This window comes from Frieseomelitta varia, unplaced genomic scaffold (assembly GCF_011392965.1).
Source record: "Frieseomelitta varia isolate USP_RPSP 00005682 unplaced genomic scaffold, Fvar_1.2 scaffold_912, whole genome shotgun sequence".
In the NCBI taxonomy this organism is placed as follows: domain Eukaryota; kingdom Metazoa; phylum Arthropoda; class Insecta; order Hymenoptera; family Apidae; genus Frieseomelitta; species Frieseomelitta varia.
This window is the reverse complement of record NW_025110715.1, coordinates 52,767-76,773: the sequence shown is the minus strand read 5'-3', so window position 1 is coordinate 76,773 and position 24,007 is coordinate 52,767. Positions and strand designations below refer to the sequence as shown.

General features: G+C 27.5%; 8 protein-coding genes and 2 long non-coding RNA genes across 21 annotated transcripts; 4 read left to right on the top strand and 6 right to left on the bottom strand.

Annotated features, from left to right (window-relative positions):
- The first annotated feature begins 182 nt into the window (after positions 1 to 182).
- On the top strand, positions 183 to 1,581 carry LOC122537529. Its single transcript, XM_043670757.1, has 4 exons — positions 183 to 434; positions 992 to 1,053; positions 1,131 to 1,245; positions 1,417 to 1,581. The coding sequence occupies exons 1-4, from the start codon at positions 400 to 402 to the stop codon at positions 1,478 to 1,480; spliced, it is 276 nt and encodes a 91-aa protein (XP_043526692.1). The 5' UTR covers positions 183 to 399; the 3' UTR covers positions 1,481 to 1,581.
- Positions 1,250 to 4,316, bottom strand: LOC122537522 (protein RFT1 homolog). 3 transcript variants are annotated; one of them, XM_043670740.1, is made up of 8 exons: positions 4,206 to 4,316; positions 3,540 to 3,742; positions 3,277 to 3,463; positions 2,925 to 3,209; positions 2,738 to 2,869; positions 2,532 to 2,663; positions 1,965 to 2,465; positions 1,250 to 1,890 (listed from the first exon to the last, which is right to left on the bottom strand). In XM_043670740.1, exons 2-8 carry the CDS (start codon positions 3,635 to 3,637, stop codon positions 1,732 to 1,734), a joined length of 1,494 nt encoding a protein of 497 aa, XP_043526675.1. In that variant the 5' UTR covers positions 3,638 to 3,742; positions 4,206 to 4,316; the 3' UTR covers positions 1,250 to 1,731. The 3 variants fall into 3 exon arrangements, with proteins under 3 accessions (XP_043526675.1, XP_043526673.1, XP_043526674.1); XM_043670738.1 differs by lacking the exon at positions 4,206 to 4,316 and adding an exon at positions 4,049 to 4,188; XM_043670739.1 differs by lacking the exon at positions 4,206 to 4,316 and adding an exon at positions 3,927 to 4,013.
- LOC122537525 (S-adenosylmethionine mitochondrial carrier protein-like) lies at positions 4,051 to 7,506 on the top strand. Of its 8 annotated transcripts, none has more exons than XM_043670748.1 (7): positions 4,051 to 4,181; positions 5,345 to 5,497; positions 5,559 to 5,668; positions 6,277 to 6,517; positions 6,597 to 6,735; positions 6,811 to 7,019; positions 7,108 to 7,506. In XM_043670748.1, the coding sequence occupies exons 1-6, from the start codon at positions 4,163 to 4,165 to the stop codon at positions 6,920 to 6,922; spliced, it is 774 nt and encodes a 257-aa protein (XP_043526683.1). In that variant the 5' UTR covers positions 4,051 to 4,162; the 3' UTR covers positions 6,923 to 7,019; positions 7,108 to 7,506. The 8 variants fall into 8 exon arrangements, with proteins under 8 accessions (XP_043526683.1, XP_043526684.1, XP_043526686.1 ...); XM_043670749.1 differs by having other exon boundaries at positions 4,102 to 4,181; positions 5,341 to 5,497; XM_043670751.1 differs by lacking the exon at positions 4,051 to 4,181 and adding an exon at positions 4,188 to 4,321.
- Positions 7,337 to 8,941, bottom strand: LOC122537527 (ras-related protein Rab-24-like). The gene is made up of 4 exons (XM_043670755.1): positions 8,511 to 8,941; positions 8,043 to 8,131; positions 7,708 to 7,982; positions 7,337 to 7,639 (listed from the first exon to the last, which is right to left on the bottom strand). The coding sequence occupies exons 1-4, from the start codon at positions 8,622 to 8,624 to the stop codon at positions 7,524 to 7,526; spliced, it is 594 nt and encodes a 197-aa protein (XP_043526690.1). The 5' UTR covers positions 8,625 to 8,941; the 3' UTR covers positions 7,337 to 7,523.
- Positions 8,942 to 9,162: 221 nt separating this feature from the next.
- Positions 9,163 to 10,538, bottom strand: LOC122537538 (phosphoglycerate mutase 2). Its single transcript, XM_043670777.1, has 3 exons — positions 10,324 to 10,538; positions 9,518 to 10,015; positions 9,163 to 9,441 (listed from the first exon to the last, which is right to left on the bottom strand). The coding sequence occupies exons 1-3, from the start codon at positions 10,535 to 10,537 to the stop codon at positions 9,275 to 9,277; spliced, it is 879 nt and encodes a 292-aa protein (XP_043526712.1). The 5' UTR covers position 10,538; the 3' UTR covers positions 9,163 to 9,274.
- LOC122537539 lies at positions 10,446 to 12,414 on the top strand. Of its 3 annotated transcripts, none has more exons than XM_043670779.1 (3): positions 10,446 to 10,555; positions 11,519 to 11,795; positions 11,885 to 12,414. In XM_043670779.1, the coding sequence occupies exons 1-3, from the start codon at positions 10,536 to 10,538 to the stop codon at positions 12,314 to 12,316; spliced, it is 729 nt and encodes a 242-aa protein (XP_043526714.1). In that variant the 5' UTR covers positions 10,446 to 10,535; the 3' UTR covers positions 12,317 to 12,414. The 3 variants fall into 3 exon arrangements, with proteins under 3 accessions (XP_043526714.1, XP_043526715.1, XP_043526713.1); XM_043670780.1 differs by lacking the exon at positions 10,446 to 10,555 and adding an exon at positions 10,601 to 10,682; XM_043670778.1 differs by lacking the exon at positions 10,446 to 10,555 and adding an exon at positions 10,736 to 11,246.
- Positions 12,415 to 12,438: 24 nt separating this feature from the next.
- On the bottom strand, positions 12,439 to 14,049 carry LOC122537540 (histone RNA hairpin-binding protein). The gene is made up of 3 exons (XM_043670781.1): positions 13,599 to 14,049; positions 12,943 to 13,520; positions 12,439 to 12,864 (listed from the first exon to the last, which is right to left on the bottom strand). Exons 2-3 carry the CDS (start codon positions 13,479 to 13,481, stop codon positions 12,726 to 12,728), a joined length of 678 nt encoding a protein of 225 aa, XP_043526716.1. The 5' UTR covers positions 13,482 to 13,520; positions 13,599 to 14,049; the 3' UTR covers positions 12,439 to 12,725.
- A 122-nt stretch (positions 14,050 to 14,171) lies between these two features.
- LOC122537534 (X-ray repair cross-complementing protein 5-like) lies at positions 14,172 to 23,855 on the top strand. The gene is made up of 17 exons (XM_043670769.1): positions 14,172 to 14,188; positions 14,597 to 14,687; positions 14,864 to 14,974; positions 15,037 to 15,251; positions 15,340 to 15,468; positions 15,537 to 15,597; positions 15,669 to 15,806; positions 15,884 to 16,040; positions 16,117 to 16,256; positions 16,321 to 16,464; positions 16,541 to 16,686; positions 16,754 to 16,996; positions 17,070 to 17,227; positions 18,028 to 18,132; positions 20,734 to 20,771; positions 21,602 to 21,850; positions 23,505 to 23,855. The coding sequence occupies exons 2-17, from the start codon at positions 14,670 to 14,672 to the stop codon at positions 23,619 to 23,621; spliced, it is 2,169 nt and encodes a 722-aa protein (XP_043526704.1). The 5' UTR covers positions 14,172 to 14,188; positions 14,597 to 14,669; the 3' UTR covers positions 23,622 to 23,855.
- LOC122537541 lies at positions 16,231 to 17,592 on the bottom strand. Its single transcript, XR_006308638.1, has 3 exons — positions 17,483 to 17,592; positions 16,539 to 16,940; positions 16,231 to 16,467 (listed from the first exon to the last, which is right to left on the bottom strand). It is a non-coding gene; the product is annotated as an uncharacterized LOC122537541 (long non-coding RNA).
- Positions 17,880 to 19,881, bottom strand: LOC122537542. The gene is made up of 2 exons (XR_006308639.1): positions 19,367 to 19,881; positions 17,880 to 18,341 (listed from the first exon to the last, which is right to left on the bottom strand). It is a non-coding gene; the product is annotated as an uncharacterized LOC122537542 (long non-coding RNA).
- Positions 23,856 to 24,007: the final 152 nt, after the last annotated feature.

The window sequence follows — 24,007 nt, the reverse complement described above, 5'->3', positions numbered from 1 at the left end:
TTACATTCAATGAATAGCAATTTTTATGTAACTGTAACGAAACGAGATATTAGGTTAATAGAATTTTTATATGTTGCTGTTTCACTTAGTAAATTCGTTGTATCGTAAAATTTCATTTTGATTTATGTATATATTTACTTAATAGTAAATATATATATAAATACAACGAGAATACTTTTTTTGTGACACCATGTAGAAACGATAATCGATAGAGAATGTGTAGCGATTATGATATATCGAATGGTTCGACTGAACTTGTTGCTAATTGTAAGAAATATCCCGAGTCACGAATGTACATAAAGCCGCGAGACGATAAATGTCAAATCGAATTTTTTTAACGAATGGACAACTAATGCAATTAATCATTACAAAGTACGTAAAGCAGATTGGAGCTTCAAAATGGAAAAAAATTTAGAGAAAACGTTGGATGATATGTAAGTTTATTACAACTATCTTTTTCATATGTCTTTACGACAAAAGTATTTTGTCTGTGTTGGTATTTAGGTTGGTGCTGTTGATGCAAATTTTTCTACAAAACGTAAGATTTTCATTAACATTCAACATTTACGCAAGTTTAGTCCATTGTTCAAAAAATACAATAGTTGTACAACTGAATTTAACCCTCAAATTTTTATAATTCAAATTCAGACGTTCAATATGAATAGACTGCGGATTTTTATGCAAATTCACATTTTCGAGACTAATTATATGAAAAATAGAACCTGGATTCTTCAGAAAATCATTTTATATACAAATATCACAGAAAGTACTATGCTATTTTATATATTTTTCCATACTGTGTGCATTTTGTGCAATTTTGCACTTCGAATTTTTTACAAATGCATTAAAATCCTTAGTCTAAATATGAGACATTCTGTTAATTTCTATTTCCATTAACAAAGTAACAGGTTTTAAAAATTCATTTCAAAATACATGTAAAATGTAAGAATTAAAAAAATTACTTAGAATTTGATATTTTTTTTTTTAATAGAAATAACACAGAAGGTATTATTGGTTGTATTTTGGCTGATCATGCTGGACTATGCTTAGGAGGTACTTTTTTCTAATTATCTTTACGTTTAATGCTTGCACAGCCCAAAAAGATAAAAATAAAGAAAAAATATTTTCAGCTAAAGGAAATGCATCTACCGACAGTGCAGGAATAATTGCAGCTATTGCAGATCAAGTTACAAAATTAGAGCCCAAATCACCACCACCGGTCATTTCTCTTCAAAATGATAGCAGGTAATATTTAAAAAATTTATTTTGTTGTTACTTTTGTTGGAATTAGATCAACATACAAAATTGTTAATCAGCAAATTTATTAAACAACTCTGAAACTCAACATGTCTTTAAACTTGCATTAAATGTTAATCTAATTTAATTAATATTAAAAATATTATAAATTATTTTTAGGAAATGCCTCATACAACGTCAAGGTGCAGTAGTAGGTGCCATTTATAAGGATATTTCTATGTAAAATAATTTTGTTATTTAAATGAATACTACTGGTTATATGTAAATTAATTAACTAATTTTGTTAATTATATGTAAACTTGAAATAAATAATTTTTTATATTCTTCGTTGAGATAGGAAAACTTGTACTTGATTTTGATCACAACAGTATAGAAAATACACGATCATAAAATTTTACAAGAGTTCGTTATAGCACCTTTGTAGATAATTTACAGATGAATATTAATAAACCATCGTTAGAAACATATCTAAGGTCAGTCACTTTTTTTTTGTCTACTTCTTCTTTCATACCATTTATTTGTACCAAGTCTAATTAGATCATGATGTTCATATATCCAAGATACAATTACTATCATAAACATTATGACTCCAATAATTAAATGCAATACTTTTTCATCTGGGAAAAAGTAAGCCTGAAACATAAAAATTTCAAACTGTAATGCTGCATCATCTATACATGGAAAAAAGAAAAATATTACTCCATTACATGAGAGATATTAGTGGTCAATGCTGCTATGAGAAGAGAAGCAGAAAACATAGGCTTTGGCACTAATCCACGTAATGGACGGTACATTGTATCTTTGTATCTTTTATTGATAAATATAGTAGAGTGGACAATTCTTAAACTCATGTTTACACAATTTCCAAGAATGAAACCAACTGGTCCAAACCAAATAGCAAATAAATAGGATGCACATAGAAAAGCGATTGATTCGTAAATCATAATCAAATTGCTCTTGTTTATAGTCACACTATCAGCCGTTGCATTAGTGTAACATTCTGTTACTCCATTTATTCCCAAAAGAAGTATAGCTAAACAATGTGCTCGCATTAAAAGTACCGGTAAATGTGAAGTTAATTTAGCACCGCCATACAACCATAAAAGTGTGCTTGAATATGATTGTCCAAATACTAAAACAACTAAACCAATTGACATTACAGCTGAACATAAATGTGTAAGCACGTTTACACTTTCTTGTATTTTCACCTAAAAGAGATTTTGTTTTAATAAATTGTAATAATTGAATTTACAAGCTTTTTATTTAATACTTACAGGATTCTGGTCATTAATTGATTTGTCTCGTTTTATCATTTGGGTAAAATAAAAATACCCACTTTCTTCTATTGGACGGAAAATAAATCTTGCTGCTAAAGAACCTAAATTATTTATAATTTCGTATGTTCCCTTTAAACATATGAAAATACAATCAAATAAAAAAATAAATTCAGTGAATTGAATATGTATCACTGACCAAATACCTGTTCAGTAAATGTTAATACTGGCATTACTGTCATAATTAATCTTTCTCCTTCTGTTAAAACTTGTTTTAGAATTCCTTGTCTAAAGAAACTCCATGTAAGAACAGTCAACTTTTTATCTAAATATGATTCCTAAAATATGACAGTCTGTATACATAATACACTGTAGATTTGTTTTAATACATACTTTATTTGCCAATTGTCCAGGCAAAAAATCCTTTACTGTTTTGAATGGAAATTCCCTCACAACATATTCGTCACTACTATCTTTCAACGACATTCGTCTTTTGAGCTTACACTTATTAAGTTTCTTAATGTAATAATGAAAGTATAAATAATGACTAGTAGTATAAAATATTGCTGCAACTAGTTGAGCTACACCAAATGCTAACAATGCATTCTCTGGATTATGTAGTATCAATGGAACAAATGTTATAGTGCGAATAGCAATCATGATAGTATCAAGTATAATCTGAAAAAATTTAATAATTAACCATAAATATATAATTTCTCACAGTATTTTTAATTCAAAATCTTACTTTCAATCTAACAAATAAAAATGCACTAGCAACCAGTTGAACGATTAAGGATGATAATTCAATAATACAAGACAAAGCAACTGCCCAAACTGCAAATGTATAATATGATGGTAATTCTTCAGATGCTGATAAAACAGAAAGCCAAATATATCCAAACATTAGAGACATTAGAAAACATATAGGAACCCTGAAAAAAAAATCTACTATATATATATTTATAAAAGTTTCACTTATACTGTGATTAATTAATTTCAAAAACTAACGTCATCCATAATAAATTTACAACTTGAGCCCAATTGTGTTCTGCTGTATTAGTTAAACACGCTTTCATAAATGGCTCACGAGATAGAAACAAAATCATTGATTCCAATAATAGTAGCCTCACATTTATGACTCCTAAAACAGCTTGACCCACATGCCGAACAACAAAGGCATTTAAAACGAAAGTAACTCCTCTGCATAATATCTAAAAAAAAGTAATTATTGTAATTATTTTTTACACAATAATCTTGATTTTTGGGATATATTAATTAAAAAATTATTGATTATGATGAATTATTTTTTTACATGTTAGAAATTATTAAATATTAATAAAAATAATCAAAGTTTTTTAAATATATATAGATACAATATCTTAAATATATACATACAATTATCAGTAATAGCTATACATTTGGTATTTATAAATATGATGTAAGTTTTCTCACAGACAGAGTATTTCTTGTCATGAAATACATAAGTTTTAATGTAGCTGTTATGTTAGTGTATATACCTGAAATATAATATTGAACGAAGCATTTTCCAAGCTGCTTTTCAAAATATTCTGTGACATTTTCATAAAAGATCAAATGAAGATATAAATGTTTCGAGATTCCCGCCCAAAGAGATGATCAATGAAATTCAAGGTTATGTGAACACTTTAACAGTACCTAAAACATCAAGTCGATCATTTTTCAGTAATTTCATTCGCGATCCTGACTAATCGGAACATAGCAAATATAAAAGCCAAGAATTTCCTCATACTGCATGAAACGGATTTCATGACGTAATTACATCAATTTTCTATATATATATTGTATCTAGTAATTTTGTGTCAAGCATCTTCGTCTATCTCTCCTAGTGGAAAACTGTTTCCAAAACAAAAGCTTCTTCCTAACTTTAACAATAGAATCTCGGCATATGTGAGATAAGGTTAGGTCTTATCTAGCAGACTACCACGATAGAATTAAAACGTTGAGAAAGTAAATGATAATTAACTTGTGAAGTGATGTCGTTATATAATAATATCCGTGTATTTTTTCCATTTAATACCATCACTTCATTTCAACATACACAAAATGATAAAACTGTAAAATAGATATTATCTCTGATCGTTCTCCTTCACTCTAACATTAACATTTTACAATGATTAAACTATCACAGAAACGATGATTTTTTATTTATCAGTTAAATCAAATGTTTCATTTAGCTCTTAATTATTTTCAAAATTTTACCATCTCTACTTGACAATGTTAATATTGTAAAAAAAAAAAGAATTAAAATGTTACAAGAAAGTAATTCAGCAACTACTGCAGTCACGAGAAATGTTTTCATTACTTCGTTAATTGTAAGTAAACTTCTATATAATCAATGAATAATCAAGCATGCATGTCTCGATTATCAATTCTATGTAAAAATTCGTCACATTCTGATATAAAATGATAAAACTTTATCTATAATCATTTTACATATTAAAATTATTCTTTCAATCTTTTTCACTGACTTTTGTTATTTATTTATTTAAAAATAACATATAAATATATTAAAAATAATTTATAATTATATAAATATAATTTTCATTATTTAAAAAATAAATATTTATAACAAAGAAATAAATATTATAATTTAGAAATTATTATTATTATTATTATTATTATTATTATTATTATTATTATTGCATTTTTGTAAATAAGAATTGTATTTATTTTTGATACAATTTATTATACATTTATTAAGATAACCAGTTTTTTAAACAAATATCTATTGCATATATTTTTAAGAAAAATAATATTTATTTCACGATAGTCAGGTGCCTTTGCGGGGACTATGTGCGATTTCATATCATACCCTTTGGATACGCTTAAAACACGATTACAAAGTCAACATGGTTTTTTTAAATCTGGCGGTTTTAAACAATTATATAAAGGTTTAGGTCCCGTAATGATAGGATCTGCACCATCAGGTAAACACACATTTTAAAAGTAAAAATAACGTTACACTGATAAAAATATTTTTTTTTGCAGCTTCCCTATTTTTTATAAGTTATGAAAGTATAAAAGTAATGTTTCAACCTCAAATACCTGAACAGTATCACGCGTTTATACATATGACTGCTGCGTCATTGGGAGAAATGGTAATTTATATTTTGTTAATGGTTATATGTGTAAATAGAACGACAACAATATAATCTAATAACAATCAATATACTTTTGCACCTTAGCATTAGTTCGAAACATAAACTATTATTATTCTTGCATCGTACAGTAGACTTCCGGTATGCAGTCTTGCTTTAATCATTTATGTTTTTGTTAAGATGAAATTAATTGACGAGTAGAAAATTTATTGATATTTTCCATGACCATTCATTTTTTACTAAATGTATCTTTTCTCATATATACATACATATATGTATGTAAACCTCTATACAATATATATCTTCTTTGTATAAGATATATAGTGTATATGTATGTACATACAATTAGATTCCAATTAATTAGTTATAGATACAAGTAAATTTCATTTGCATTATCCGAGAATTAGATCAAAATACATTTGTTCAATAATTTAATAATTTTACAACCATACTATTACATGTGTATTCTTTTTTTTTTATATATTTTTGGATTAATCGGGCAACCATACTATATAAATAATTATTTTCTCTCTTTTCTACTTTTAAATGTATTAAATGTATTAACAATTACTTTGTATTACTTAAAAATGTTGAGTTGTTACTAATAGGTTGCATGTCTTATTCGAGTCCCAGTAGAAGTAGTGAAACAAAGAAGACAGGCGCTTTTAAGTGATGCCCATAAATTACCGTTGAGTGCTCTATATCGTGGCTATGGAAGTACTGTTATAAGAGATTTGCCGTTCGGTTTAATACAGATGCCACTCTGGGAGTATTTTAAACTTTATTGGAAAAAAAACGTAAAACGTGAATGCACGTCCGTAGAGAGCGCTATCTGCGGATCGGCGTCAGGTAAAAAAAAAAAATAAAAAAGTTTATTAAATTACCAATATGCATAAACATTATACTTTAAATATCTTTATTATTATAGTTGCTATATCTGCGGCTCTTACAACACCTTTAGACGTTGCAAAAACTAGAATAATGCTGTCAAATGTGACGGCAGGGAAAGATGAAATAAAAATATCCGTGATGTTAAATAAAGTTTACCACGATCATGGTTTTAAAGGGTACTGTAACAAATATGTTTTTTCATTATCAATTTTTTTTTTATCTTACAAACAATAATTAATAAATATTTTTAGACTTTTTGCAGGATTTATACCAAGAGTCGGTGGTTTCACAATTAGTGGATTCGTATTTTTTGGTGTTTATGAAAAAGTTAAAGAAATTTGTACTATAGTTTTTTCTCCATAATTTCACAAAAGATAGATTTATAAATATAAGTCACGGTTAATATCTCGTCAACTGATATTATCATATGGTTAAAATAGTAAGAAAATTGAGACAGAAGGTAATTTTATTTAGATAGTAATTTTATTCCATGTTAATCTTTCATTGATACTACAATATAAAAAAATTAAAAAAAAATTTTATTACAGATTTTAAAGAAAATAAGGATTTTTCACATTGACTTTTGTTTATGTCGCGAAAAAGTACAAAATGAAAAAATAATTGCATTTATGTTATAATTACTATTAATAGAAAGATAGACTCTAATTCATAAATTTTGTATTTGAATTGAAATAATTAAATTAATCCATGCTATAATATATTTAAATAAATGTTGGTACACACATTTCAAAAAAAGAAATAACGAGCACAAAGAAATATAAAATATGAAATATATTTAAAAATAATCTTTAAACATGAAAATTTTCTTTGCATTTACAGATAATATGTCAAGTTATAGCATGCTACATATCAATTTACATTTGTGATATTAACTTGTACAAAATAATATAAAATATAACAGACAAGAAAAATATGATAATTTTTAATACTGACATTGTTATATTTATTGACAACAATATGTTCCTTTGGACTCATTACTTAACTCAGTTACCTCTTCGACTTTTTGTACATTATTTGGATCAGACATAAAATCTTGTGCAATTTCATTAAACAACTCAGCTATAAAATTAACTTAATAAATATTGAATGTTATGATATTAATGAGAATGTATAACATTGATCCTTACCAACATTTTCTCCAGTTTTACTTGATGTTATAAAAAATTTAGCTTGAATGCCAGCAGCATATGTTTCTACAACATTTATATCAGGAGATGGAACTGCACCGTGCTCTAAAATATCGTTTTTTGTTGCACAAATGTATATTTTACATCCTTCTTCAACTGTTCTAAGTTCTGTTATCCAGAATTTTGCTCTTTGAAATGTATTCGATTTTATAATATCATAACAGATAATAGCAGCCTTTGCACCACGATAATATATCCTACTCATGGCATCATATCTGAAAGTACATTTATGATTATTGATGTTCTTAAACTCTTTATTTTTTAAGATCACTTACTTTTCACTGCCTGCTGTGTCCCATATCCCCATGATAAGCCTTTTCCCATTGACTTGCATTTGCTTAGCTGCAAACGCAGCGCCTATAGTCTAAGGAAAGTGGAACTGGGTTAATTTGTTTTATGATGCATCTCTTAGATGATTCTCAGTGTAAATCTTAATAACTTTATTTTACAATATTCCTTCCACTTCGCGGACTAAGAGAAATATGACAGCCTAAATCAGTATTATCCCTAAATCACCCCAATCTGAATCATACAATTGACAAAATAACGTAAGTAACAGGTTTCTGTAATTTCATACTTTTAGAGAAATTCGATATGTAATTAAACTTTTCATTTGTTTTACATATTATATTAAATGATAAAAGAAATAATTTTAAAAAAATAATCTCGAACTATTGCATTGTGCAAATATCAATAAAAACAAATTAATAAATAATAATAAACTCTGTTGCATATGCACTTACGTTTTGATAAGACAGACTTTCATTAAACCTTTCATTTACGAAACGTTCTACGAGACTTGTTTTTCCTACAGCTGCGTTACCCAGTAAAACCACTTTCAAATCAACGCGATTCATCCTTAGATGATGAAGCTTTCTGAGTGCAACAATTATAAAACAACTATCAGCCTTTCTTGTAACATTTAGGTTATCGTTTGTTTTCTTATATCGAGGAGTGATCACTAATATTTGTGAAAGACAAAAATTACGTCATTTGGTACGAAAAATACTATCAAGAATTCAATATGATATTTATTCGATGTATCCGAGCTAAATAATAAATTTGCACATAAACACGTAATTAAGTACTGCCATGCATTTATGTCACAGGTGGCGCTTTTACGTCTTCATGATTTTATTATATGTATATACGCTTATTTTAAATTTAATTTTTATTTTATACATTCATACATTTATATTAATTAGCTCAAGGAAAAATAATTACATTTAATATGTTTTAATAATTTTATATTTGTTTCATATTTTATGATTTTCAATAAATATTTTTGTTTGAATAAATTACAACATATATATAGAAACTTGTAACATCACTGAAAATAATGTATAATAACTTCTGTTATTTTTCTATTTTTCTTTTGTTGTAAACATTTTTTACACATATATTTAAGTGTGTCTTTCAATAATTTAAATCATTTTTTAACAAAACTAGACATCAGTACTTTTTGTTTGTACATACATAATATAGATTGTAATTAATGTCTTTAATTTTACTTAGCTTTTCCTTGGGCAGCAACCGCAGCCATTGCAGCTTTCACTGTTTCTTCATCACCTAAGAATTTCATTGATACAACAGGTTTAAAGTTTTCATCCAACTCATAGATGAATGGAATACCAGTTGGTAAATTTAATCCCATGATTTGATCATTGCTCATTTCTAAAAAAAAAAAAAAAAAAACAGTTGTTAATGTAATAAATAAAATTTATTATGCTATGAAAAGAAAGAAACTAACGATCTAAGTGTTTAACTATGCCACGCAAACTGTTTCCATGAGCAGCAATAATGATCTTTTTCCCTTCCTTCAATTGTGGAATAATAGTATCATTCCAATATGGCAATGTTCTATCAATTGTCAATTTTAAAGACTCAAATTTAGGAAATTCCTCCGGTTTCGGTCCATCTGCATATCTTGGGTCTTTTACTATTGTATCATGATATTTGTGATCCGGCTCCATAGCTGGAGGCGGTACATCAAAGGATCTTCTCCATATTTGAACTTGTTCTTCACCATACTTAGCAGCAGTTTCTGCTTTATTCATACCAGTCAAACCACCATAATGACGTTCATTTAAGCGCCATGTTTTTTGAATGGGAATATCTTCTTGACCGATTTCTTTAAGAATAGCTTTCAAAGTTTCTTGAGCTCTTGTCAACAATGATGTATGAGCAACATCAAACTTGAGACCTGCGTCTTTAACTGCTTTTCCAGCTTGAGTTGCTTCAGTTTTACCTAAACATATATGTTAAATAATAATAACATAATTTTGGATAAATAAATTTTATATTATTACACAGTGTTTTTTTAACTATATAAAATATGTGTTGGTGAAGTAATTAATATCATGAATGGTTATAATCAACATGATAATATTACTATGACATTCATTTATTAATTTATATTTCTTTCTGTACGTATCTTTAAAATGAGAAAATCTAACCATCGAAACATGGTTAACATAACATTCGAAACTGTTTGACCTTTCGTCCTTGAGATTTATTCTCACAATTTATTCTTGAACAAACCTTAAAATGACTTACCTTTGTCAGATAAATTGGCATCATACCATCCGCAAAACAGATTCAATTGATTCCACTCGCTCTCTCCATGACGTACCATAACAATCGTGTATTTCGACATTTTTTTATTACAAGAACTAAGTGCACGTAAAGACGAAAAACGATTCGGAAGCAAGGATCTCTGCTCAATATCTCTGCACAACTGCTTCAACTGAAAGCCCCCACCACCTGTCATGCTTTTTAGTACGAGCATTCTGTTCAAAATTTTGTACGAATACATTGTACATTTATTGTCCGTACACCTATTTATTTTCACTATACAGCTGAGAAATTTTATTTATTTGAAAATATTGTTAATCTAGCGACATGCATTTACAAATGTTGGTATTTTGGTATTGTTCCTTACTCGTTTATTCATGCAATGAAATGTTTCGCGCCATTGTAAATTGTTAGTTCTTACTGTACGTCACATTTACTGAAATACATATGAAAGCTCGGATCAATTTGAGTGTTTAATTGATAAAAATTGAAATATATGAAATAAATAAATATTTCTGACTGAAACTTTACAGATTTTTATATACGTTAATAATTGATTGCATAATTTCTAAAAGAAATGCTTTTCGTTTGAATGAAGTGAGAGATGAATATAACCTTCATAAAAATGAAGTGTATTAATACAAATTTGATCTAACTTAAAATGATATTATGAAAACAACGAACACGAGTTCTTACCGCTGAGTTAATAGCACATGTTCATCTGTTTAAAGAATTTGTATTTTATTTAAAAAATTACATATAATGGAACTTTCAGATCAGCAGGCTGATTCTTCCTTATTATTAGATACAAACTGTTTACAAATTTCGTGTAACTGGAAAATTAGCAATAACAAACAGTTTTGCGATGCTTTCACATTGGGAGTTTCGTCCTTAGAATTTAAGAAGTAATACAGATATTTATATATTAAAAATATATTAATTCTTCATATAATAACTGTGTATAAATGTACTTATTTTTTCACGTACATTGTACACGTATATATTATTCATACATTAGGTTTATATGTTTAAAACAATATAAAGTTTGAGAAATATAAAATAATATAAATATCTCAATTTATTGTCCAATTGTATTATATTTCATTGTTATTTTGCCTTATTATAGATTATTATTATATATTCACTTTTTCTTTAAATAAATATAACTCTTTTACAGAACTAATTTTGAAGATATAGTTTCTTTGAATACATGTATATCTTTACAATCAACTGAATCCAACAATGAACCATGTATGTTAGATATAAGATTAAACAATGGTCAAAAAATTTCTCAAATAGCTGTAGTTTCCGAGGCTTATGTATTAGAATTTTTCAAACAATTTGGAGAGTATGAGACAACAAAGTTTGCAGAATTTGTAGATGAATTTGAAGACAATTCAGTCTACTTTGCAGAGACAGCAATTTTTCCACATGCTACAGAAGCTAGTATTAAGGTATAAAGAAAATACATCTATGTGTGTATATATGCATCTAATTTACAAAAAATCTACTTTATTTATTTATTTTGAAATTTCTATTTTAGTTTACAAAAACAAAAAGTAAAAATTCAATTATGTGGATATATGGTATAAAACTCTACCTAACAGAATTAATTAATGAACCTAAGACTCTTTCCACAGAAATCTTTAATCCTGAAATAATAAGAAATTTCCTAACTAAATTTAGTTTTAATAACGAAGGGAACAATACCACGAATGATGTTCAATCATGTTACATGAATATTTTGAATACGTCAAAAAACAAAAGTGTTCAGAAAAGCAATGGGGAAGAAGTGGCACAATCTACAATTGAAAATACTGTATTAAATAATGTAGATATCATGACATATATTGATAAGAAATTCGAAGATATGGAAGGAAGATTAATGAAAAAGATTAATGAAATGGAACAAAGAACAAATGAAAAACTTGATATTATTTTAAGGCAATTAGAAAATCAATGTAATGTCAAGTGACCTTCAATTTAAACAATTTAAGAATATATTTGTAAATAACGACAATATGTATTTAATTCTGTATGCAATTCTATGTATGTAAAAAATTTTGAAAATAATACTTTTTCCTAGTGTTTTATTCCTAAGTGCTTAAATTATCTATTTACACTTCTAAAACTTTCACTTAATAATGTAAAGTCTTATTTATTTTGAGTATCATTTACTCTTTATTTCTCACTTTTGCAATGCAATTGAACCTTTTAAATACAAGTATTCACATTTAAGAATATATCAAGAATTATGTTATATTTCGTCTAATTCTGTTATGTTTATGAAATTTCATACAAATATAAAAATCATGGAACTAAATGTGCATAAAGATATATTAGTAAATAAGGTAAAGTTTAAAGGAGCAAAACGTAAAGTTATTTCAATCACTATTGCTATCTTGTGGAGGATCCCATTGATGAAGTTGTTTCCTCCACAATCTTACCATGCTATCCCATCCTCTTCTACTATATTTAATATATTTTGGTGGTGTTCTCGGATGCTCTCTTGTTCGTTTCTCTCTAAAATATGTACAACCAATATAATAGTTTTCAACAAAATAATTTGAACTGTATCTTAATGAACAAAATTCTTCTTACTTAGGCACAGCTTGAATATATCTATCATATCCAACAGTATTTTTCCCATAATCTATTTCTTTTTGTCTACGAGCTAAAACTCTAGGATCTGTTTCATATTCTACCCGTCTTTTACCACTATCAGAAGAATTAGTAGTGGAGCTTGAATCACTATTATGTCTAGTTCGAGAAACTTTTGCATCCTCGTTATTTATTTGATTTTCTCTAGTTCGTTTACGTAAACCATCATCATGCTGTTTGTTCTTTACATTATCTTCGTAATTTATACTGGTTGCATTGTTTGTCTGATTTCCTCTCAATTTAGATATGTTATCAATTTCTACATTTGAACTGAGATCATCCTTCTTCTCCTGTTCACTATTAACATGCGTCTTAGCTGCACAAGATTTAGTTTCTAGATTACTTTCTTTTAGTACATCCTCTTTGTTAGAGTCTATAATTTTGTTCAGTTCATTTGAACTCATACAAATGGCTTCATTAAGAAGAGCATCATCTTCCTCTGTTAGTTGTGTCCATGAAGTATGCGTATCTAATTCCATTTTATTTCGATCGTTGAAAGAACTTCGTTACACAAGTCTCTACGAGAGAAAATTAACATAAAAACGAACTGCATGGTTCAATCAACGAGAGAAACCGATAAATAAACAGTCTCTCACCTAATAAGAATAACCTAAACAAATGGAATAACTTTTGTTATTAGAACATAAAAAAAGCTGCTAATTCCGTGTTTTCGTAATAAATAGGAGAACTCGAATAAAATAGAATTATTATTTTATGACCATGAAATGCCAAGGCTTTAAAAACGCGATGAAATTGCACTTAATTTCAAATAAACATGCAGAATAAATTCATTCTTGGAAGTGTTACAAATTCTGCAGTGCGCGCCTTTTCTTATAATCTAATATTCGCGCAGCCCGTAGAGCAATATCAGTTGAAGTTCAAACTAGGTTAAGGGTTTTGAAACTTTCTTTCGTTGTTGATCTTTGTAGAACATGTATACTACGAGTACAACAGCAACGATTGCCCAAAATTTCATCTCTCAATCATTTTTCCACGTGTATCGCACTTAGGATTCTATTAACGTGATCTCTATCCTTTTCGCAAAATTGAATAATACAAAATGTCCGCGGTAATCTAGCGCTTTTTGTTTGACAAGTTCGCATCCCCTATCGGTCGATTTCAAAATAACAAGCAGTTTTCTTCTTGTAATCTAATATTCTGACTTTATTTAAGAATCTTTCAAACGGTGATTCAGATTTCAGAAGTTTACAAGCATATACTAAAACTGAAATATAAATCGTTGATTAATGCACTACTTATTTATTTTACAATGATCGTGTTGTCGTAATTTACTTTATTATAATTCTGTAAAATTTATTTTATAATAATTGCATTATATTTCGTGATCATCATACATTTTGTTGATTACATTTGTCATTAATTCGGTTTTTTAATATGACGTATGAAAGAAGTTTCTTGTCAAGATAATGAAAAGATATTAAATTATAATATAATATATATAAATACATTATATATATTGTATATTGCGAAAATCATGTCATAAATATTATCTTTCTACGATGGTTAAGAAATTTTTTTTGAATCATAGTTATTCTTTCTTTTTTAATGAGCAACCATTTTTTTATTTATCTAGCTTAGTCACGCAAAGTTATACATATACACATATTGGATGTTATACATATTAATCGCAAACGAAATCGTGCAAAATGTCAAAAACAATGAAGGTTATATTTTCTCATTATATTATTCTCTAATTATATTTTTTTAATTAATTTCTTTTATACTTTTGTATCTTTTAATTATATATTTAAACGTTAATACAATATTTGTATCTTCTAATTTATATTTAAATGCGCGAACCATTTATATATAATATAACGTAAGTTGATATTGTTTTCAGGAATCGTTAATATTATTAATAAATATTGGAGTAACAAATCCAAATATAGAAAATAATCATTCCGCATTGGAAAAAGCAAAAGAAATTGCCAAGCGAAAAATAGAAAAAATGGTATTATAGAAATGAAATTTAATAATATTTACTTTGAGTTACTAATATTTGCTATTTTATAGATTTTCTTAAGTCCAAAAGATGAAATTGCAATAATGTTAATGGGTTCCTCTGTTACAAAAAATGATTTAAATACACAACACGTAGAAGAATTTACAGATTTTCAGATACCAAATTGGGATTTTGTAAAAAAATGTATGGCTTTAGAAAGGACAAATCATTGTTCAAATTGGGTTGAAGCACTTATAGCTGCAGTGGAATTTATGGAAAAAAATGTGTATGTTTAAACATAATTGTATTTGTAGAAAAAGTGAAACTGCATTCAAATTTATATTATATTAACTATGATATATTTCTTATTTTAGTGTTGATGTTTCTACAAGGAAAATCATTCTGATTTCTGATTTTAATGAAGACGCAGATATCATTTCACAATTTCAAGCAGATGCAATTGCAGATAGATTATCTAAAGGAAATATTAAATTAATCACAATGTAATTTATTTTAATTTTATTATGTAAATTATTATATATAATTTAATTTTATAATTTTATCATTTTAGATCAGAGCCTTCAACTAGTCTTACAATTAGTCGAAAGTTTCTTAAAGATGTTTATGAGAAGGTTTCATCTACTATAATTTACTTTTACAACATATTATTGTAGATTATTATTAAATTTATTTTATTTCCTAGATTAATGGTCAGCATACAACATTTGATAAGGTTTTATCAGATTTAAAATTTTATACACCAGCATCAAAAAAACCATGTCCATATTATTATACTTTAGAATTGCTTGATAAAAAAATACATATTACTTCTTATATTAAAGTAAGGAGAAATTATGAACCAAGGAATTATTTATGTAATCCATAACTATAATAGTTTAACATTTCTATTTCTATTAGATAGACATTGAAAAATTTCCATCCTGGAAAACAGAAAGCAGAAACAATGAAAAGTTTGAGAAAAAAACAGAATACTTAAATAGGCAGAGAGTTTCTTATTCGAAGGATGAAATTGTAAAAGGATACAAATATGGAGAAACTTTTATTCCAGTAGAAAGTATATATCAATTTGTTTTTGTTGCCATAAATATATTTATATTTAGAAAAATATATATATTTTATTTTAAATTTAGAGAATCTAGAGGAGTGTATGAGTTATAAAAGTGGTGGGAAAAGTTATAAAATTTATGGCTTTACAAACAGAAACAATATTGATTTGGAATATTTGTATAAAAGTGCCCCTCATATTCTTTTACCAGCCAAGGAATCAGAGGTATATTTTATTATTTTATTTATAAATTTCAAATTAATATATGTATTTATCCTGATTTTTTTAGAATATAACAAAGCCATTTTATAGTTTGGTGCTTGCAATGCAAAAAACAAATTCAGTGGCTATTGTGAGAAAAGTTCTTGGAAATAATAGTTCACCTAGAATGGTTGCGTTGTTTCCTTGTATTGATATTCCTGATGAACCATGGGTACTGTAAAATATATTTTTTTAATTATATTATGTTCCAATATATTGTTTAATATGTTATTTATATTTACACACAGTGCTTAGTAGAAATAGAATTAGTATTTGCAGAAGACAGAAGAGTTATGGAAACAAGATCCATGAAGTCAGTGATGAAACAATTATTGGAAGAACAAAATGAAGCTGTAGATAGTTTAATAAATTCTCTGATGTTATCTGATACACAGTAAGAATATTAGTACTTTAGTACACTTAGTTAAGCATCTTCCATGTAGTTATATATTTTTAAACAGGGATAGTTGTGAGATAGATGGAAGTCAGTATTTTTTACCGGGATATGTGCCAAATCCTGAAATACAACACAAATGGCACATATTATCGCATCGTGTTATTAATCCGGATAAACCATTACCGCCTATGGAAAATTATTTAAAAGAAATTTTGGAAGTTCCATCGGTAAAAGAAAGAAGTAAATCCCATCTGCAAAAAATTGTAAAACTATTTCGATTAGAGAGTATAGATCCAAAAAAAGAAAAGTAAGAATTTTTTATATTAAAAGTATAAAAAATTGTTTGTGACAGTAAAAATATGAATGTGCATTTTATTTAGAAATGAAATTAAGGAACAAGATAATATACAGCTCGATAATAATATCGATACCGAAGAATCTAATAAAATAGAAGATATAGCTGATGTTGAAAGTAATTCGTATAAAGAATTAGAAGTTCTGTCTTTGGACACCTCAGATATTGATTTTGATGAAATGGTAAAAAACAAGAAATATGTTACTATATGTACATATATACATTTTTGAATATCTATTTAACATATTCCATTTTTATTTCAGATTGCTAATATATAATTTTTAATTTTTTCAACTTGTTTACAGTATTTTAAATATTCTTTCTAATAAAGTTTTGTAAGATTATATTTTAAATAATAATTTTACTTTTTGTATGTGATATTTTGTATTTTCAAGCAACATGTAAAAGAAAAATATAAGATTTATTTTGTATACATACAATTCGTACAAATAGCAAACATTATTTAGAAAAGATCGTAAAATAAAATATTGTGTGATGACAACGAACTTCTTGCGTATTTCTAATGAAGAATGAAGCCTCGGAATGAAGCTTGCCACAAATTGATGACATTGTAGTATCTAAATATGGAAATGATTAAACCGTCTGCCTACTTAATACCCACTCCATTTCTCTTCAAATTCTCCGAAATTCTCTCACCTACATAAATACAACAATACCACAGGATTGTATATTTCTATGCATTTCATTTGTTATAAAATTTATCAATAAGATATTTCTAAAAATGAATACTTGCCACACATTATGGATCATTGCATTTTAAACCTCTGCTGTGAAAGAAAAGTCAAAACTAAATACTACTTCTTTTTCAGAATATGTTTCTTTTCAACATTTCATTCAAAATATCTTGCTTCTTTTGCTTTTTTGGTCATTCCTGTGAAAAACTTATTAGTTCCATAGTTGCGTAGATTCTGTTCTCTGATTTTGATACATCCTGTATAATGTTACGGTATTCATTTTCAGGCCTTGCGGGGAGCGCGAATCCGCTTCAATCTCAGTCAACGAAGAGACGGCGTCTCGTGTGGATCAACAGGTGCTCTTGCCCGCGCAGAACATATTCACCAGCATGGGTAAGTTTCATTTTTGTTCACATTAATTTGAAACGCTGTTCACGTTGTTCGTCGCGTTTCATAATGAAATGCTGCAACGTATCCAAGTTCTTTTCTGTAGCGAAAGTAATAAATCAAAGCGTGAAAATGTGACAGTGCCTTGCGTCTTCATTCAAGTATGCAGGATGAGACACTAATACGTTGGACGCTGAACTTATGCTATTTCTTTGCTGAAATAACAATAATGTTTTATTTTTTCGGCATATTAATATAACTAACAATAAATTTTATAATAATTATAATAATTAAATTATTCATATTGGATTTGAATATTAAGTATCTGTTTCTTTTAATTGAATATTGTATCTGTTTCTTTTAATTATACAAAACATTCCAATGGGTTTAGGTAGTAATTAAAATGAAGCTGCAGATATCTATGATTGTATAGTTGGATTTAAAAGGAATTACTTAGGTAATTGATCGATATGGGATTTCTCTACTTAAAAGACTTTGATATGTCTTTAAATATGATTCATTTAAATCCTACGTTTACTATAGTAAAGATATTACTGTAGTAAAATTTTTATTATTATTGTCTTCTAGAATTAATTCTGAAATAAAATATCATTTTTTTTTTTAATCATCAGCGATATTTGGAGTAATGAAAATCAATCAAGAGTAAGAGTAAAGAATGATTTTGCAATAACTTTATGTTTACTAGTGAATGAACTATACTTTAAATGTCATAGACAAATGTCGAGGAGCAAATGTCATGTTAAAATGCATCTTATTGTACGTTTGGAAAATTCCAGATTGTCTGGATCATTTTATTCAAATAAGTACAATAATCATCTTCAATTTTTGATATGAATGATGAATCAGCTGTTATTTTCATAATTCCTTTTACATCTTGTTAAACAGTGACCCAGAAAAGAATAACATCATGATTAGAGAATAGGAATCAGCTATTTCATAGTTAATCTACGTGATCCTTATTCAATTCTAATTCTTAGATCTTCATATGTAAAAAATCTATCTAATTTTTTTCAATTGAATATTAATTTTTACATAGTAACTTTTTCTCATTATCAGTTATTAAATAATCAATGTATCCTACTATATTATATTAATATTACTTTATAGATATTATTTTGTAACGAATAATTTTTATACCATTAATTTTTCTATATGTAATTGTATTTTATTTGTAGCATAATGCTTAGAAACTTGCTTAAGATTAATTTTATGGACTTACATAATCCAGATGTGAATACTTTTACAAATATATCATAATTTATGAGATTAATTTGAAGAAAATGGAAATAACTTGGTTGTAAGTATCCATAACGGCGCAAAAGTGTCGCGTGGTGTCAACGAAATGTTAGAAAGATATCAGTTCAATAAGATCGGTATTTTAAAACAGGAGCAGTCCAATCGAATCCACCACGCGAAACCATACTGATCTCGTTGTCCTTGCAGAAGCGCACTTAAGCGCAAAGATCGATAGTAGATCCGACGGATAAAAATAATGGATATCCTCCCATTCGCCATGTACAATTAAAGATAAAGTCAAAGCAAAGATCAGTTTAAGGGAATGCTTATAATTTCTCATGACTCATATTATCATGCTTCCTATGCAAATGCAGATATCGATCTTCTCGTTTGATCTTTTTATTCATCCTTTAAAAGTATCTTCGTTTGCCTACTTTTTCAAATTCTTAAAAAATAAGCAGGAAATTTCTGTTTCGAATTTCGGAATAGTGGAATTTTGAAAAATTGGGAGAAATTTTTTTCACATTGATCTTTTGATGTTTATGTAACAAACCGGTTATCTTTTTTTTTTTACTTCTTACGTTTGTTTCTGTACTACTATTTCCTTTTATTGGTAATTTATTTATTCTTTTATATTTTTTATTATATGACAATTCAACAAGAATTGTTGATACTAAATTATTATTTTTATCGATTGATCTTTCCATTGACAGAAGATATTTATGTCTTTGTTTCTTTCTATAACTATTAATTACAATAGATCAGTCTAAAGTTCAATAAAATTGAATAGCGATACTATAAGCAAAATCGATTTAAAAACGGAGAAATCGTAAAGCGGTTTGTAATAAAAACGTGGCATTGACTTCTTCTCTTAGCGATCCAGTTTTATCGTTTTACGTTTATTTAATAATGGCTCATGTCTACGAGACAACTTGTATAAGCTTTTATCATTTAGAATGAATCTTTTTGCTTTGTCTGAACAGTGCTCAGTGATTTTTGTTTCGATTACGAGTTATATGTTTTTTCTTTCTCTCCTTCTCACTCTTTTCTGAAAATTATATATATTTGTTAGCTTTATATAATTATTTTCATCATTAATTTCATTAATTTATACTTCTTAATATTAATTATCATTTATTGATTTATTTTATGTGTTAATCATTTTTTTAGGCTTTCCTTATTCTTTCGCAAAATTGATTATATTTTCAAGAACACCATATTTGTTCATCTTTTCTCGTTCCATGATTATTTTTATTTTTTCATTTTTCGCCTTTTCGTTGTTTTTGCTATTTTGCATGTTTTCTTCATTTTTTAAGAATCATATACACTCATCCTTTTCCTTTTTTTCAGGGACCGCATATGCTTGCAGTATGGTGGTTATGCTTACCGTAAGTATTCCTGCTAGATAGCTTCCTGCTTTTCATACTTCCGCAAGTGATCACAGATGCATTATAATTTGTTCCCGCTGAATCAATGAATCAGGGAAGCAAAGATCGATTATTACAATTACAATTTCATATCCAAATCCATCAGCTAAGCTCTCTCTAATTAGTTTGGTACTCTTTTTTTTCACTAATTCTATATGTTTCTATTTGAATTCTAAAAGAAATTGCACGCAAATTACACACTGCTTTCTTGCGTAAAACCCGCGAACTCCGAGTTGAAGAATATCGATCCTTTCACAAATGGAAAGTGTAGTTAATGATGTATGAATCATGTTAAATGAAAGAACGATTGACTGTATCGAATTTTTAAGATAGAAATCTATTCTTTCGCTTGTAATATAAGTAAATATAATGGATATTTGGTAAAAAATGCTTAAGAAACTAGTTACTACAGAAGGTGTACGTAATTTTCTGTTTTCGAATTTTGAAATATATTTTTAAAATTTGGAAAAGCATGATTTAATATATTTAGATGTATAAGCATAATTTAATCGTTTAAGAACTATTGTATTTCACTTTACTATGATTCTAACACTGATTATGCTTCTATAAATTCCAAAACGAAGTACTCATGTTATTAAAACTAATATTACTAATGCTAGAAACAATACCACTTTCACTGACTTCCTTGATCTTTATCTAACATATCAATATTGTTGTTGGATAATTACAAAGAATGATTGCGATTTCACTAATTAAAACAACTACCTAAAACTTTAAAAGACAGTAAAGATTCTCTAATTAAAAATAGAATAATAAAGTTTTTTTAACAGGTATTCTTTGTAACCGTGGAGGCTGGTGATATGATGCGGAAGAGCATTGTTTTCGATAAAAATACCCCGGATGTATTCTACTGTCCGCAACAGAAACCGACTGGCTTCGAGAAGATGATCGTGAACGCGAAACCGTTGTCAAGGCTCTGCCAATTCGAGGGGAAACCGATTCCACCTGATTACAAAAGTGACTGTTATAACGACGTGGACGAGACCGAGTATGCGTGCAAAGAAAAGTACAGGATTATGGTGAGTCATCGTCGAGGTCATGGGCCTCGAAATTTCTCACCTCGAAAGTGTACGATCTCGAATCTCTAGATCGCGTACACATAAAAAACAAGGTGTATTCGGTTACAATCAGCTGGGAGAGATCAGATGAATAACATAGAAACGCAATCTTCTGATTGAATTGTTAAAAAGGAGCTATACGCTTTGGCTACACGCGTTCCGTATTAATATGATTAAACCTCTCTATAATTGAGGTTTAATTGAATGCCCTAAAACGAAAGTAATTATTCACAGTGATGTTTTCATCAAAAATTTTCAGGTAGATTTTTCGTTTTATTTTTCCAAAACAATATTTAATATATATATATATAAAAGAAAACAGTTCAACAAACACTGTTATATAATTATATAATATTGTAAATTCTTTAAATTCATTGATCTGGAAATAAAGTAAAAAATTTACTTGACTGAAAACTTCTGCATATCAAAAAAGTTTCAAATGTAGTCTGATTTATATCTGTTTTAGTGTTCAAGTTAATTTCATTAAATCTTTAATTTAATATATCATATATGTCAAAGAAGTTTTATTAATGGCTTTAATTGCTTAAAAGAGCTTAAAAGCAAAATTTTACTAGTGATGCACACATCATCCGACCATTATCAACATAACATCATGTTCATCACGTGTAACACGACTGGTGTCGGTTTTGTTTTCTTGCAGAAGCGATTCAGAACCAAAGCAGAGGGAAATGAGAACATTGTGGATGACTACGTCGAGAAATAGATGAGAAATTGATGCTGCACAACCGAGCAATGCGTGCAATTTTGCAAATGGGTCCCTTCACTAATGCTCAAGCTTACAACTTCCAGCCTTATAATTCAAAGCATTTTTATTCCCCAAATTCAAATGTCCAATTAAATAATTTATAGATACAATTAATTTGACAAGAAAGTTTACGCGTTAACGTTTAAAAGCATTTTATTATAGCATGTGACATTATTAGGATATGTATAGATAATTGATTTTCTTTTATAATTTTTTCTTTTTTTAATTTTCATTGTAAGTGATATAAAGTATTCGATTCTTCATTTTTTTCTATTTGTTGTATTATCTGACCTACTGGTGCTATTTTGTAATTTTCGAGCTTGGTGACCAGAATTATGAAATTTCATTTTCGCAATAACATTAATAAAACTAACAAATAATGGAGTTGGGCAAATTGATCATTAATTTTCCGAATATAGCTTCAACAGCTGATACTTGGTAATCGATTGCACACTAACTCTGCATTATTTTGTTCTGTTTACTTCATTTGTGCACGTCTAAAATACTAGATGAATATTCTATGACAAAATGTAAATTAGAATTGTGACAAAAATTTGGAACGTCTCTTTTAATAACTCAATTACGTTTTTTATATCTTAAAATTATGTGTTTATCTTTATTTACTAAATATAACTTGTTGTTTAACTAAAGTTATCTATCAAAGTATTGATTCATTCTTGATCTTCATCAATCATAAAATGAACCTGAAGACTTCGTCAAACATATACATTGTGGTAGGTAATATTTCGTTCATGATGTTTGATTAAATTAAAAGATCATTACTAGTTTAAAAATTTAGTACATTTCTTTCATACATATATTAGTTTCATAAATGCATATTTGTTCTAGATGCGACTACATCCACCGGGAAGCGAAGCACCATATAATGGTTCACGTTTATCAAAATTTTTAACTTTTGATAAAGATATCTATAAGAAAAGGAATCAGATTGAAGATGATGTTTGATAAAAAAAATTGATCATATACATTGACATTCTTTCAGGGTTATTATTGGCGAATACTCGAATAATATAATAATTTTTTTTATATTCTAATCACTATTTTTTAAATTTATTAATAATTTTTCAATTTTCGTGAAATGTCTTTTTCAGTTGATTTTGTCACAGTGATAAAATTTCATATAATATTTAGTAATCTCGATTGTAAATAATTCCAGTTACTTTATGATTGATAGTTAAAGAAAGCTTATTATTAATTAAAATGTTTAACGTTCCTATTCACTGTAAAGTGTACAAAGCTTTTTTAACATATTTTTGTAATATATATATATATCATATGTGCAACAATGAGAAAATATATGCTAATAAATACTATTCTCGACTTTGTAATTA

What these genes read in the sequence shown, in the direction of transcription:
- LOC122537529 (XM_043670757.1), top strand. Translation starts at nt 400, where the DNA reads ATGGAAAAAAATTTAGAGAAAACGTTGGATGATAT. An exon ending in GAGAAAACGTTGGATGATAT is followed by an intron (nt 435 to 991) that starts GTAAGTTTATTA and finishes TTTTTTTAATAG; the next exon opens with AAATAACACAGAAGGTATTA. An exon ending in TGCTGGACTATGCTTAGGAG is followed by an intron (nt 1,054 to 1,130) that starts GTACTTTTTTCT and finishes AAATATTTTCAG; the next exon opens with CTAAAGGAAATGCATCTACC.
- LOC122537522 (XM_043670738.1), bottom strand. Translation starts at nt 4,114, where the DNA reads ATGAAAATGTCACAGAATATTTTGAAAAGCAGCTTGGAAAATGCTTCG. An exon ending in CTGGACAATTGGCAAATAAA is followed by an intron (nt 2,870 to 2,924) that starts GTATGTATTAAA and finishes GTCATATTTTAG; the next exon opens with GAATCATATTTAGATAAAAA. An exon ending in TATTAACATTTACTGAACAG is followed by an intron (nt 2,664 to 2,737) that starts GTATTTGGTCAG and finishes ATATGTTTAAAG; the next exon opens with GGAACATACGAAATTATAAA.
- LOC122537525 (XM_043670747.1), top strand. Translation starts at nt 4,817, where the DNA reads ATGTTACAAGAAAGTAATTCAGCAACTACTGCAGTCACGAGAAATGTT. An exon ending in TTTTCATTACTTCGTTAATT is followed by an intron (nt 4,883 to 5,340) that starts GTAAGTAAACTT and finishes ATTTCACGATAG; the next exon opens with TCAGGTGCCTTTGCGGGGAC. An exon ending in TATCTGCGGATCGGCGTCAG is followed by an intron (nt 6,518 to 6,596) that starts GTAAAAAAAAAA and finishes TTATTATTATAG; the next exon opens with TTGCTATATCTGCGGCTCTT.
- LOC122537527 (XM_043670755.1), bottom strand. Translation starts at nt 8,624, where the DNA reads ATGAATCGCGTTGATTTGAAAGTGGTTTTACTGGGTAACGCAGCTGTA. An exon ending in GACACAGCAGGCAGTGAAAA is followed by an intron (nt 7,983 to 8,042) that starts GTAAGTGATCTT and finishes ATGTACTTTCAG; the next exon opens with ATATGATGCCATGAGTAGGA. An exon ending in TAAAACTGGAGAAAATGTTG is followed by an intron (nt 7,640 to 7,707) that starts GTAAGGATCAAT and finishes TTAATTTTATAG; the next exon opens with CTGAGTTGTTTAATGAAATT.
- LOC122537538 (XM_043670777.1), bottom strand. Translation starts at nt 10,537, where the DNA reads ATGACAGGTGGTGGGGGCTTTCAGTTGAAGCAGTTGTGCAGAGATATT. An exon ending in TGCCAATTTATCTGACAAAG is followed by an intron (nt 10,016 to 10,323) that starts GTAAGTCATTTT and finishes ATATATGTTTAG; the next exon opens with GTAAAACTGAAGCAACTCAA. An exon ending in CATAGTTAAACACTTAGATC is followed by an intron (nt 9,442 to 9,517) that starts GTTAGTTTCTTT and finishes TTTTTTTTTTAG; the next exon opens with AAATGAGCAATGATCAAATC.
- LOC122537539 (XM_043670778.1), top strand. Translation starts at nt 11,104, where the DNA reads ATGGAACTTTCAGATCAGCAGGCTGATTCTTCCTTATTATTAGATACA. An exon ending in TCGTCCTTAGAATTTAAGAA is followed by an intron (nt 11,247 to 11,518) that starts GTAATACAGATA and finishes ACTCTTTTACAG; the next exon opens with AACTAATTTTGAAGATATAG. An exon ending in CTACAGAAGCTAGTATTAAG is followed by an intron (nt 11,796 to 11,884) that starts GTATAAAGAAAA and finishes TTTCTATTTTAG; the next exon opens with TTTACAAAAACAAAAAGTAA.
- LOC122537540 (XM_043670781.1), bottom strand. Translation starts at nt 13,481, where the DNA reads ATGGAATTAGATACGCATACTTCATGGACACAACTAACAGAGGAAGAT. An exon ending in TATATTCAAGCTGTGCCTAA is followed by an intron (nt 12,865 to 12,942) that starts GTAAGAAGAATT and finishes TACATATTTTAG; the next exon opens with AGAGAAACGAACAAGAGAGC.
- LOC122537534 (XM_043670769.1), top strand. An exon ending in GAACATATTCACCAGCATGG is followed by an intron (nt 18,133 to 20,733) that starts GTAAGTTTCATT and finishes CCTTTTTTTCAG; the next exon opens with GGACCGCATATGCTTGCAGT. An exon ending in AAGAAAAGTACAGGATTATG is followed by an intron (nt 21,851 to 23,504) that starts GTGAGTCATCGT and finishes TATTTGTTCTAG; the next exon opens with ATGCGACTACATCCACCGGG.